Source organism: Excalfactoria chinensis, chromosome 2 (genome assembly GCF_039878825.1).
Source record: "Excalfactoria chinensis isolate bCotChi1 chromosome 2, bCotChi1.hap2, whole genome shotgun sequence".
NCBI classification, from domain to species: domain Eukaryota; kingdom Metazoa; phylum Chordata; class Aves; order Galliformes; family Phasianidae; genus Excalfactoria; species Excalfactoria chinensis.
In genome coordinates, this window is record NC_092826.1 from 27092487 (window position 1) to 27106230 (window position 13744).

Sequence of the window (13744 nt, forward strand, 5' to 3'; positions counted from 1 at the left end):
GGAAACAGCGATTGTCACAACGCAACAGAACATTAAGGCCAGCGGATAATAATAACCAAACCTTTATAAGCAACACTGATCTCTATTAAATCCTGCTTTTCCAAATGTAACCAGAATAAAGCACAACAATTCTGTAGTGTACCAAGTGTATATTTCAATTTACTGTATGCAGTCTAACAACAAATTTGGTCATAATTTACCAGATATACATAAATGATTTAAGTAGTAAAAGAAGATTCAGTTCCAAGAGAATAAGTTCATACCTCCAGGAAGAAATGAACAACGAAAAAATAAAATAAAAAAAACCAACAGAAAAAGGAAGATACATTAAGAATGTAGAGCCAGGTCCAGTTTCTAAGCATTAAGTGAGCAGTATTCTAATAAAGCGGATTTAGGTGAATCTCAGATATATATATATATATATATATTTATATATATAGACAGATCTACCAATTGTAAACTATGGTTTTAAAGGGGATAAATGGGATGAAAAAATCTTTATGCTATACTTACATATTCACAAAGCAGAACATTACTTTAACGTTTAAAATACTTTTTCATTCGTATCATCTTTGCCCAACTAATTTCTACTTTGGACCCCACCAGAATTACACATTACTCGTCTCAGTATAGAACAATGAGAATAAAGATGCATTCTTCAGTGTAAAAAAGAAAAGGCACCCACCCACCCCGCCCCGAGAAAACTAAATCATGTCAGGCTTACAATAATGTGGAAACTACCAATGAAACCAATGGATGATTAAAAAAAAAAAGGTATTTTAATTCCCACGTAACTGTAGTTCAAACTTCTCTCAGCTTCGGTCAGCAAAAGCAACGTCTTAACATCGTGTTGCTTGTTCTACTGATGGGAAGGACAACAGTAAAGCTCGTCTCTTTAAATACATCCCAACTGGGATCAGATGGAGCACCATTACGATTCTGCCCATCAAAGCACAGTTCAAGGTTACCCACACAACTAGCATAATTTAGTTACCGGATAGAAAATAGGAAAAAAATATATATATACTTCTTTTAAAATTAAACAAAGCTGAAGAACATGGTGACCCTCAATTGGTTTGGATACAGTACTGTCACACTGGCCTAGCTATGCGTTATGACAAATGCTCTGCATATTTACGTCAGCTGTGCTGTTCCGATGATTGCCTGAACTCGTTTGTCTTCGGTCAGACAACACACGAGAGTTGAAGATTAAGATGTAATAATGCCCTCCCCTCCCTACGAAAGAGGCCTGAAAAATCATTGGTACAATATTACGAGCTTAAGAAGAAAAAAAGAAAATCCACATTGCTAGAAAAAATTCAAGTTTAAATGCCTTATAGAAAATTGGAAACAAAGAGCAGAGGGAGCACATCGTCCTGAAAAGTACGCAACTCAGCGAGCGCTGTTCTGCTTTGGACTTTGTTCTCTTTTCTTTTCTTAAGAAAAAGAAAATCCAGCAAATTAAGTCAAAATGTAACTGCTTCGTATTAAACGCCAGCAATATCCCGTTACATACAAAAGGATTAAAAAATAGTTTGTGTTCATTTTAAATGACGAACGATGGGCACAACAGCCTAGTGTCCAATCTATATCACATCGACTAGCCAAAAAGCGGACAAGAAATTATATATCAAAAAGTTTGTTTAATATGACACTTTCTCCATTCCTTGGACTTTTATTTTGTAGGACTGAGGTATACAGCAGGGAAGTCAAAAATGTGAAGGGGGGGAGCCTTGGAGGGGGGGAAAGAAGCTTCATTACAGACACTTTAATACGACTGTCTCTTTTGACTGAGTGGCAGAAGAGCAGCCCATGCTCTGATCAGTCTAGAACTTTAATAACCGGCCATTTCTCCTGCGACATTACTCTGCAACTGTTAAGTCAATAGCAACTTCCTGGAAAATACCAAACTGCGAAGAAATAGACTCAATTAATGCCATTATTAACTTCTCCAGTGCTTATCATCACCTGTACCACCTGCTGGCGTAGAGCCACAACTTTTAAAACCAAATTTCAATCAATTCTTGGCATTCTCCATGATGCATATTTAAGTAATTGGCTTTCACCTATCAGCGTATGGGAGAGGTAACGTTTGTATGGCAAAGACATGCTTGTGGAAGCAAGCCCACCAGCCCAAATTAGCGTTACTGGTTCACTACAAGTATGAGTGGATCTGGGGAAGCTGTCTCTGTACTTCCATACCAAGCTGCAATCTCCTTCATTCATGTTAACAGACACATGAATGTGTAACGTAAGTACAGTTACTATATCTGAATAGGACCCAAGTAGCTATATCCTATAAATAATAAAAAATACATTTTTCTTTTGATAACTGACTGTAGATGTGAGGACTCTGTATAATTCAACCAAACGGTTGTATGCTGTACAGTCCTGTGCAAATATCATAAAAAAATTAATAATCCTTTTTGTTTTTTTGTTTTTTTTGCTATAAGGCTTTGACCCTACATTTTTCACAGCAACTTAACTACCATCCAGCCTGTACCATATTTCACAAGCCTTCAGTCCAAAATTCAAACAGTCAATCCATATAGTGTCCATCTGCAGCACCCTGAAGTCAAATATGCTTTCGTCAGTCATCTAAAGGCATACAAACTTCACCAGATTCATCCCACCGAGACTGGTCGTTCTGTTCTTCTACGTCATCGCCAAGCTCTTCGTCACCTTCTCCCACTTCATTTTCTTCATATTCTTCATCCCTAGGGAAATCTGTGTCCTGCACCTGGTCTGCTCCCTCTTGCCCTCCAGGCTGAGATTTATCTGCACAGTCTACGCAAACTCCATAGCGTCGAGATCCGTGTCTTATTCCAACACTGGCTGCTAGCATGAAGATCTTCTTACACACCATACATTTATACTTTTTATCCTTTTTATGCACCTATGGAGAAGAAAAATTAACAGCTGAGAATAAGCACATCGTACTAGAATACTATTAACAATAATTACTAATAAAAATACCCGTTTTGTATCATATCATCTCAATACCGTTCAGAGAAAGATTACTACTAGAGATCCATTTCCACTTGAGCTATTCTCACAACCAACCACCACCTCACTTTAGCAGATAGCTAAACTGCTGCCTGTTCGATAAGCAGCCATCGGCTACTCATTGTTCAGACCAAGCCACTGAATGGCACCGAGAACAACATAAGTTTATCCTGCACACAGTACCATAATAGTCATGCTACCCATCTAGAAAATTACCTCTAACAATATTAAGCTCCAGAAACACCACAAACAAATAAGAGTCTGGTGGGAAATGAAAGAGCAAGATTCCTCTTCTACCCCCCTACTCCCACGAGCCAGTCAAGCAAAATGAAGTTCAGCATCTTTTCACTCCATTTTCACTTTCTTCCTAAGGGTGAGCCTGCCTGCAAAGTTGAACTACTGTGGACTAACTTGAGGAAAATACATCTTAATGTGTAGCCCGTTAAGCAAGGGTTACAAAGTAGCTGCAGGTGCGCTTTTAAGAGCAGGGAAGAATGAATTTGAGGCTACATGACTAAGAGAAGAAGAAAACAAAACTAAGCCAAGATACAAATAAGTACTTCAGTCCTTAATCTCTACAGCTGATACAGGATGCATTTTCCTCCAGCGCCCAGACTTCTTACTATACTGTTTCACACAAAGCAAAATGCTTTAGATGTTCCCTGTGTGGTGTGAGGGAGAAACTGGTGTTCTGAACCCACTGAGCACTGCAGGTTAAACACAGGACTGAACTGACTCTACAGCGATTTTCACCTTGTCTGACTTCACCACTTTTCCTGGAGGAAACATCTTTATCTCCAAGACCTAGTCAGACATTGCAGGACAGAAACCTGAACAGCCACTCTACCTGTCCTGTTACAAGACCTACAGGGTATTTCTACTACCTCCTGGAGTAAGGCACATCCACAACATCACCACCAAGGTGATAATGACCTTAATTCCTCTACTGAGTCACAGAACTGCTCCATACCATCACCACCTCCCTCACCTATACATGCTACAGGACAAGGTTCTTCACACTTAGTAGCATCGCAGCCACTGACATCCTCCCTTCATGCACTTATGTCTTCACCAAGTAACAGGGGAGCAGGATGAGAAGGAGCAGTTCAACAGAGGAAAGATATTTAAGGTGAGAGAATTCAAGTGGAATGTAAGGAACGTGGGTTCTAAGATCCACTTTGTAACTATTACCATAACCTGCCTACTGGTAGAACAGTTCAAGGATATCTGAAAACTACTATGTTATAGAATCATAGAATGGCCTGGACTGTAAAGGACCACAATGATCATTTAGTTTCAACCCCCCTGCTATGTGCAGGGCCACCAACCACCAGCCCAGGCTGCCCAGAGCCACATCCAGCCTGGCCTTGAACACCTCCAGGGATGGGGCATCCACAGCCTCCTTGGGCAACCTGTTCCAGTACATCACCACCCTCTGTGTATAAAACTTTCTTATAATCTCTAACCTAAACCTCCCCTGTCTCAGTTTAAAACCACTACCCCTTGTCCTATCACTATCCACCCTTGTAAAGCTGTACCCCTCCTGTTCGTCAGTACCTTCTAGAATTACATTCTTATATGACTCAAGTCATCATTTTAAGAAAGGATTCTTAAATGACTTTAGAAAAAAAAATATTACTGGCTTACATGAAGTGTATCTTATGGTAACAGGTTAGAAAGGAAAGCTGGGAGGACTTGCAGCTCTTTACTGCATTCAGATGAAAATCTAGAAGCAAGCAGCATTTTCTACACATTCGGGAACAAAAAAGCCAATTGCAAGGTGGCTACAGAGACCTACAGGAACACCTTCATGAGGACGAGCACGTTTAAAACATGTTGTAAAATAAACACTGTTTTTATATCTCACTTTTTACTTTTAAGATGACAGCTTGGAGAAATACCATCATCTTCTCAATATGAAATTACCTTGAAGTTTTCTCTCAGCACTTTTTGATACTGCATTTTCCCCACAAATAATAAGCAGCAGCTATTAAACAGATAAATATCTTCATTCAATTTATTTACACCATGACAAATGTAAATGAAGACTCCGCTTGTACACATGCATTGCACACACACAAACACACTGATGCTACCTACCAAGGAATGTCTCTTGACGTGCTCTCTTCGAGTAAACAGCTTCCCACAGATGTCACAACTGAAAGACCTCACGCCTGTGTGAATGAGCAAGTGTCTCTTTAGTGTTCTTCTGTATTTGGCTACATAATTACAGTGGGGACACTTCAGCTTGTTCATGATTAAAGCAGAGGAATCGCCTACAAGAAAAGAAGCCATCAGTAGAAAAGATGATGGAACAGAAGATTTTCAGTCTGTTCTTCCTGGTGAGAAAAGAAAACAACAAAACACAAGCAAATGCCAAAACAATAAAGCACCCACAGATGCTTTATATCAGAACAATGCCTGCCTGCTGGAAACCACAAATACCGGTGGGTCCAGCATGTATGATCTTACTAGAAAAAAACACTTGTGAACAAGGAGCATTAAGTACAGGAGCACAGATCAATTATTTGAAAACAATCATTATTTCATGAGTCAGAGCGAGTAAGTGACCGGTTGATCGCTTTGCTCAGGATTCTGTGGCATTTAGACAGTTAAAACCTTCTCCCAGTATTTCTGTTTTAGCACTATGTGTGAGAAGCACCTACCTGAAGATACGAATCACTACCAAAATCGAAATAAGGTATAACCGAGTAAAAAACGAATGGTGACACTGACTAAAGGAGGACAGCATGAGATAACGTGATTCTGAAATAGCTAAAAGCGAGAAGTGATTAGCTCAGATCTTAGCTATTCTGCCCTCCAAACCTAATTTAGTCTAAGCATAGAAGAAAAAAGGGAGCAGAAAAGACTTCTGGAAGTAGCAATATCCCAGTTCTTTCTTATGAAGAGAGCTATTTATATTGCTTGGACTAGGGACAACACAGCTTGCTCAAGAGTTATCTGCAAAACCAAGGTTTACTACAGCTGCTTTTTGCTATGTGAAGCAGAAGAGCTTAGGATTCTGTGACAGCTGTGAAAGAGGCTGCACAGCAATAAAGACCTTGAGAAAAGGATATAGACTGAACTTACTGTGAGATAAGAATTTATGGACACGATTGTAACCATATACAAAGGGAGCATCCAAAAAGCTCTAAAGCTGCGTGACTATGTATGAGAGTTTCTAAAGTTGATAGAAAGAAAAAACTAGTCAGTTACAGGCATGCCTCTATATAAGGTGCCAGCTTCATAGTTAAAAAGCTTCAAAACTCATCATGACATCCAAGTTAAATTTTGCTAGTATTCAACAATGTGCCTTGGGATGTCTGAGTATTGACACAAGTTGCATATCACCATGTAATGGGTTACACGGAAAAAACAGTTTGTAAGTTGGAGGGTTTTTAATTGCAGCCTTATATATATCAGCAGGGCTCTGGACAGATGGACACTGGGGCTGTAAGATAGGAACTTTAAAGCAGACAGATCTCAAAAGACCTCAGTTTTCATCTCTTGCTCACTAGTGAACTTCACCTCCTGATGCCTCCATTTCTTCCCGTGTAAAACAGAAATTGCTTGAAGTAAACCATAAACCACATTCACAAGTAATATCTCAAAGTGTTACAGGGAAGAAGCAGGCATCGCTACTGCCTGGTCATATAAGTTCTTAAGGTCCTCTTTTTACTATGATGCATTTTAAGATCTAGCAATAACAGATTTAGGTGTGCTGTTTTTGGGATACATTCCAAATGCATTCAGACAAAATAATTACAGATAATTGCTCACTTGAATAGGTTAAGGCACAGAAGTGTGAAAGAGTAGGTTATACAACATCAGTCTGACTGGAGAGGGCTTTAGTTACAGCTGCACTGAGTTCAAAGCATTTACTGTGATTAAATTTTTATCACTGTATAGAAAATACCGAGATGCACTTTTTAATAAACAGATAAGAAGTTGACTAAGCATTCAAATTCTACTTATCTGCAAGTTAGCTTACTAAGGAGGGTTAAAAATCCCAACAAAACAAACCAACAACAAACCATCAGACCACTTCATATCTATATCTACATAGCCAGGCACAATACAAGAGTTAACTCATTCTGTTTTCACTCTTCCACATGTCTGTGTTCATTTTAGTCCCTCCAGAGAAGCAGACTTATTGATGTTAGCCAAAAAAGTAAAAGGAAAGGGGGAAGAATACGTAAACACGTAATCTAATAAATCTCTATGGAAGTTAATCAAATATTACCAGCGGTGGCACACAGGTTAAAGAACGGCAGCTAAAGAAAGCAACCTGCTCTGCATCAGATATACTTGCCATTTTCCCAAGCATCTTTTGGCCAAGATTCTGGCAGCAATCCATACTTGAAGTCACTTGAAGTACCCGGCAGCAGTCCATACTTGAAGTCACTCGAAGTACCCGGCAGTAGTCCATATTTGAAGTCACTTGATGTCCCCGGCAACAGTCCATACTTGAAGTCACTCGAAGTCCCTATTACAGACACAGTACTACTTCAGCTTTCCTGCTTACAATCAGTCAGTTTGCATCTCAAACTATTTATCTTCCTTGAACCATGACAAAAAAGTTTAAAATGTTAAAACTCTTTCCACAGTCTTTGATATTGAGATGAATAAAGCTGCATTCCTGATTTAAATGAAATTAGGTCTTTGAATTACTCTCCATGGCATCATTTCTTTTCCCCATCTTGAGAAACACTCAAAGCCTCTTTAATACCACAGGAATGTTTATGGTAAGGATATTTATTCACTCACTATCATCACGACAGCACTAAGAAGTTTTCCAGTGGTCTCTCCTCAGAGCTTCTATGTTCAGTGACTTCATCTGGTCTACCAAAGGCAGACTACTGGTTGGTACAAACGCACTCATTTTCTACCAGAAGTGTGACTCCTTCTCTATTGCTTTAAACTACCTCAGTGGTCCATAAAGTGTTTTACATACCTTTATTTTTATAAAGCATCCCTACAGCTAGATCTAAACCCTTCTTTGAATAGTCATCCCCATTACTCTATAACCACATCAATTCAAGAGATCACAATTATTAGCAATAAGTCAGCTTGAAATACTAGCTTGTGTCTTTACATTTGGTCTTTAGACAAGCTCTCTATGTGAAGCCTGGATGGTTTCTGTAGCTTTTTCCCCCCATAAAAGAACAGAATTAGTCAGAAGCAAACAACACCTTAAAAACGTATTTACTTGGTTTTGACTTGTATTAATTCTACACTTTTGTAGTAAGTAAAATCTGCACGAGTGAATACAGATTACATATGACAGAGAACCATAAATAGTTCACCAAAAATTGCAGTAGGCATTTGACAATCGTGTTTGTAGGTCAAAGACTCTTCTGGCAAGAGAGCAAATCAATCTTACACCCAATCCCCAAGACAAGAGTTTGCTGGAAAACATGAACTCATAAATCCATTACTCTCCTCACAGACACACAGTTGTTAAATAAACAAACTGCAATGGAAACTGGCACATTTCCTTTTATTTGTCTGGATGGTGCTGAGATCCTCACCACACTGGATTCCCAAACGTCACTGCTGTCAAAAACCTTGAGAGTACTTTGCGCAGCAAGTACATCTATTTTTCACTCTCAAGCCTGAGACAGTAGGTTTTAATAGTCCACAGGCTTCTTCACTTGTCCCTACGCTGCTCGTTCCAAGGATTTTTCCAGGAAGGGAAATACTCTCAGAGGGTAAACTACATTTTCATACAGCTAGTGGTAAAAGCAGCATACCAAAACACTCCTGACTTCCAGTTTTACTGGAAAAGAAGTACAGATCATATATCTTCACAGTATTATGCACAGACATTAGTCATAGTTAAGGCTCTAGCAGTATTACAGTTGGCAGCAGCAATTGCAGCTGCAACATGAGAAGATAACAGTTCAAAAGGAAAGAAATTAACAAATAGGAAATCTAGAATTTTACCAGATCTTTCACACAATGGCAAACGATAAGCAAAGCAAGTGCCAAACTACAGAGTAATCATAAAGCTATTCCATCTATCTAAGCTTATCACAAGCTGAGCTTGACTGGACAAACTAAGAGAAAAATCAGTATTTTAATTAACCCACCCAACTATATTGGTATAGAAAGAAATAAGGGGAGCTACGGAGGAAGGAAGGCTCAGTCTCCCTCCATTTGAAAGAAACACAGTGAGAACATTTTAATAAAACTCTTTTAAACCACAGACTCCAGTCGTTCTTGTGTCCAAAAGAGGCAAGAAGTCCTTATGCTAATTTGAAGCTATACATTCCTGCAATGCCAGCTCACCAGCTCAAGCAATAGAACAGATACCCTATGGACACGCCAACTAAACATTCCTTCGAGGTGAGCAGTAAACCTTCCTTCAGTAAAGTGCAAGCAGTGAAGAAGCAGTGTTGTACATCACTAGGCAACAGCAAAGATGACCTCAGAGCCCAGAGCCTCCAAATTAAAGCAGGCTTCGGGAGCTAACAGAGAAAAACAAAACTGTAGTTTAAAACATTAGACGTTTTATTTATAAGCCGTCTCTCTCCACCCCAATAGAAATGCCCCGTCTCTCGTTGAACAACAGAAGATCTTTAGTTGAAGTACTTTAATCACTTTCCTCTCCCTTGTAAGAGGATTATCTGTAAAATCAACAGACCAAGGACTGGACTGCTCACAGGTGCAACAAATATGCCACGTATTGGCATATTACTTTACTTCCTTCAAAATAAGCATACACCAAAGACTGCCAACAAGTAAAGACTGACCAAGCCAAGCGCATTTATAACACTGCTGCTTGGAGACTTCTTCTGGAACTAAGAAAACACACACTGTCATGAGGATCATTTATGCCCACAGCTGATATGGAAGTTTGAACAAACTTAAGAGCTCAAATCCCTGGGTAGGTCTAGATCTTAGTCTAAGACTCGGCAGAGAGCCAGAGAGACTTAAGAGCTATAGTCTAGTGCAGATAAAAAGCTACTAAATCTGTCTGCCTCCAATGTGAACCTGCTGCGACATGAAAGAACACTGGTATAGATACCACAAGAGATAAGAGGTTGCTGCAGACATTTCAGTGTCTGCAGAATAAATGACTAAATAAATCCTAATTAAACCTAATACTTCTTCTCATAATAATTTGTTGGCTTAAAAAGCCTACTTCATAGATAGAACGAATACCTAATGTGTTCAAAACAACAGAGAGGCACTCTGAATGTCCAATGGTTCCCACACAGGAAAGACATATGGAGTGTGAATGGGAAATGCAATGCCTAGCCTCTAATAGCTTCCCCGAGATGGACACAGAGTCTACAGTAAGAGAAGCTCCATACTCTTGCTAAGCTAGGCATAAGATGCTAGAGGACCCAACAGCTCAGATCAGTCTCTCCCATTGCTCCCACCCAGGCTACAGCACCTCTCAAACCCACCTAGAAAGATGCAGCTATAGTCACTGCCTAACTTGTTCTTGTCAAGGTAACAACCTGACTGATTTTGACAGGAGACTGAGGGCAACAACATAAAACAGTTGTGCTGGCAGATCAGGCAGAGAGGGAGGGGAACACAGGAGAACACAGGAGAACAGCAGGGAGGAAAACAGAAAAAAAAAAGGCAAATAATTAGAAGCAATAATTCTCAGTACCTTCAGACCAGTTCATCTGTCTACAACCTTATCTTAATCTAAGGATGCTTTTCAACAGCATTGTTCATTCCTAAAACAGGTGTAAGCTAATAACTCAGATGTCAAATAGCCTCCAACACCCACCCATACTTAGACTACGCGTGGAGAAGAGATTTCTACTAGCAATGCTATGTTTAAAAGAGAAACAAAACCAAAACCAACAAGCCACAAAGCAAAATAATAATAAAGCAACACAAACTGATTAACTATCAGCATTAAAACTCTCAAGATGTCAGTCTGAGAAGAGATTAGGACAGTCCCAAATACAATTAAGTGTTTGTGTAGGTTTTTACACAGCAGAAAAACTTTTGAAAGCTTTTTATGCTCTAAAATGTGCTCCTTCTCAGATGAAAGGATAAACAAGATTCAGACACTGAACTGCTGTTTTAAAGGCAAGAGGTGAGGGAGTATAATCAGAAGGAAAACACGTGAGCAGAAACTTCCTTAGTTTGATGGCTTTGCTTTTTCTGTACCCAAAAATCTACTAAAATTCTGGGAAGGAAAAGAAACATCGGGTGGGAGAAGATTAAATAGATCAATGAAAGATCAATGATAGAAGCCTTTGAACAGGTCCTTACAGAAACGGATATGGAGGTAAAGTGCATAGAAGGACACAAACTTCACAGGAGAACTAGCTGACTATAATATCTTCTGTTTTCTTTATACCTACAGCCACTAAAAACAGTGCCAAAAGAGGAGGAAAAAGAAATATGGTTTTTCTCTGCAACTCTTCTGACACATTGCTTATTCAGACCAATTCAAAAAAGACAGAAAGTAGATCAGATAAGCGATTAGACCACAGCTTTCAAGGATTGTAAGGAGAGCCCCGGTAATCTACTGATACAATCTGGCTTGCTATTAGAGCTGGATTTGTTGCTTATGTTAAGTAACATGTGACAGAAAAAAACCAGCACTGCCAAGAGCTACATACTGGCAAGGTGAAGAGAAGAAAATACATTGTACTGTTCATTCCCAGAGTATTACTCACTTCTTTAACCTTGCTTCTGAAAAGAGGTCAAAGCAGATTACTTCTGAACCACCTCTTGCAACAGAATCCTCTGACAAACTTGAGATATTTTGCCAATCCAAATTCCAATCCCAATTGCTCGGAATTTTTCGCTATTTCCCATTGATGAAAATTGGTTTACAGCAGAAGCAGAACCACTAAATAACTGCCAGATAACCACCAATTGCTGCCAATCAATATTCTATTTATCGTATGTTTCCTCCAAAAGTCTGCTGTTCACTGTCACTGCTTATAAAGCCAGCTTGCTGATCTCTCCATAAAGGCTACAACAGTGAAACGCGAGCTAGTAAGGACTGTCCCGATCCACATCATTTATTTGTGGAGGAGCTACTGATCTCAGGGAACAAGGAAGAACTTAGATCACAAGGAATCTCTGAAGGTCACCTAGATCAACCCAGCTCAAAGCAAGGCTAACTTCAAAGCTGGATTATATCTCGCTTTGAACCTTGCCAAGTGTTAAATGTCTACAAGGATGGAGTACGCAATCTGCTCCAACAAAACTGCTTTCACAGTCCGCGTACAGGCAGAATTTCCCTTGCTGCAACAGATGTTTTTACAGAGGTGTGCAGCAGAAGGGCAAGTATCTGGATTCATATTCTATAAAATCCACTTAAGATGGTGACAGACTGCAGGTATACGCCCCTCCAGCTTCCCTATGCTAAATAAATTCAGTATCCCAGACTCTCCTCAACATTTCTCCAGTTCCTTATTTCTTTAAGTACGCACCCACTGGACTCTCTCCTGCTTAATGATACCTTTCTCATTCTGGGCTGCCCTGCACAGGGCACAGCATTTAAATGTGGTCTTGCAATCCCTGAATTCAGGGAAATTCCCCCTTCCCCCAGCCCACTGGCTATGTTCTTGTTAATTCTGACAGTCTACGGTGCCTTTGCTACTGCTATGATGCATGGCTGACTCACATTCAACTTGCTGCCCCCAAAGGGGCCTTGGTTCTTTTCCTCAGTTACTACACAACCACCCAGTGCTCAGCTGTACCGATGCAGAGTTGTAGAAGAAAAGGCATCCAGTAAAAAAAGGAAACTTTATGCCCACTTCAGCCCTAATACACGATTCTCCACAAAGTAAAGCTGTTCTTTCTGCACCAGTATCGAGAGTTGCTATTGCTACCATTTCATCTGCTACATGTTGTTCTTAGGCCCTTCAAGGAATAATTAAATCAAGAAAACATCACCAAAAAAATCATACATGTCTTTGTTTGTGTTTATTCTTACATAAAGACACAAGCACAGATACCATTGCTACATAGATTGTTTAGGTCAGAACAACCTTATATGCTAAGTAGTTTTAAGAAAATATTCAAGAATGCTTCAATTTATGTTAGCTTCTCTAGCAGTAGGCAGTCTTAGAAGCAGCAGCATCCTTGACCAAAATGGGTACCTCAGGATCACCCATTCCAGTCAGACATTGCCAAAGCCTGACCAGGAATACCAAAGCATTTGTCCTTTCATAGAGCTTTGAAGAAAAGGAAGGTACAAGACTAAGATATAGATCTATAAAAACACAGATTTGTACAAAACAAACAGGAAGCACACATGAAAATCTTGCCAAACAAATCATATAACCTTGCTATACTATGAGCAGAATACTACTGTATAAAGTTTCTATAATGCAGACATTTCTGGTTCACAGAATCATAGAATTATCAAGGTTGGAAAAGACCTAAAAGATCATCCATCTTGAACACCCCCACGGTTGGTGACTCCACCACCTCCCTGGGCAGTCCATTCCAGTGCCTCACCACCCTTTCCTAGCAGTAATACTTCTTAATGTCCAGCCTGAATCTCCCCTGTCGCAGCTTGAAACCATTCCCTCTAGTTCTATCACTGTCTACACGAGAGAAGAGGCTGACCCCCAGCTCACTACAACCTCCCTTCAGGAAGTTATAGAGAGCTATAAGGTCTCCCCTGAGCATCCTCTTCTCCAGGCTGAACAATCCCAGCTCCTTCAGCCACTCCTCATAAGGCCTGTGCTCCAGACCCCTCACCAGATTTGCTGCCCTCCTCTGAACACGTTCCAGGGCCTCA

General features: G+C 39.9%; 1 protein-coding gene across 1 annotated transcript in view; it reads right to left on the reverse strand.

Annotated features, from left to right (window-relative positions):
* Positions 1-719: 719 nt before the first annotated feature.
* ZBTB10 (zinc finger and BTB domain containing 10) overlaps positions 720-13744 on the reverse strand; it is a 28771-nt gene continuing 15746 nt past the window's right edge. Inside the window, exons 3-5 of the mRNA XM_072330219.1 lie at positions 7319-7492; positions 5107-5282; positions 720-2896 (exon numbers count right to left, since the gene is read on the reverse strand). Coding sequence (XP_072186320.1) covers positions 2591-2896; positions 5107-5282; positions 7319-7492 — 656 coding nt within the window. The 3' untranslated portion in view covers positions 720-2590. The remainder of the gene's footprint in view (positions 2897-5106; positions 5283-7318; positions 7493-13744) is intronic.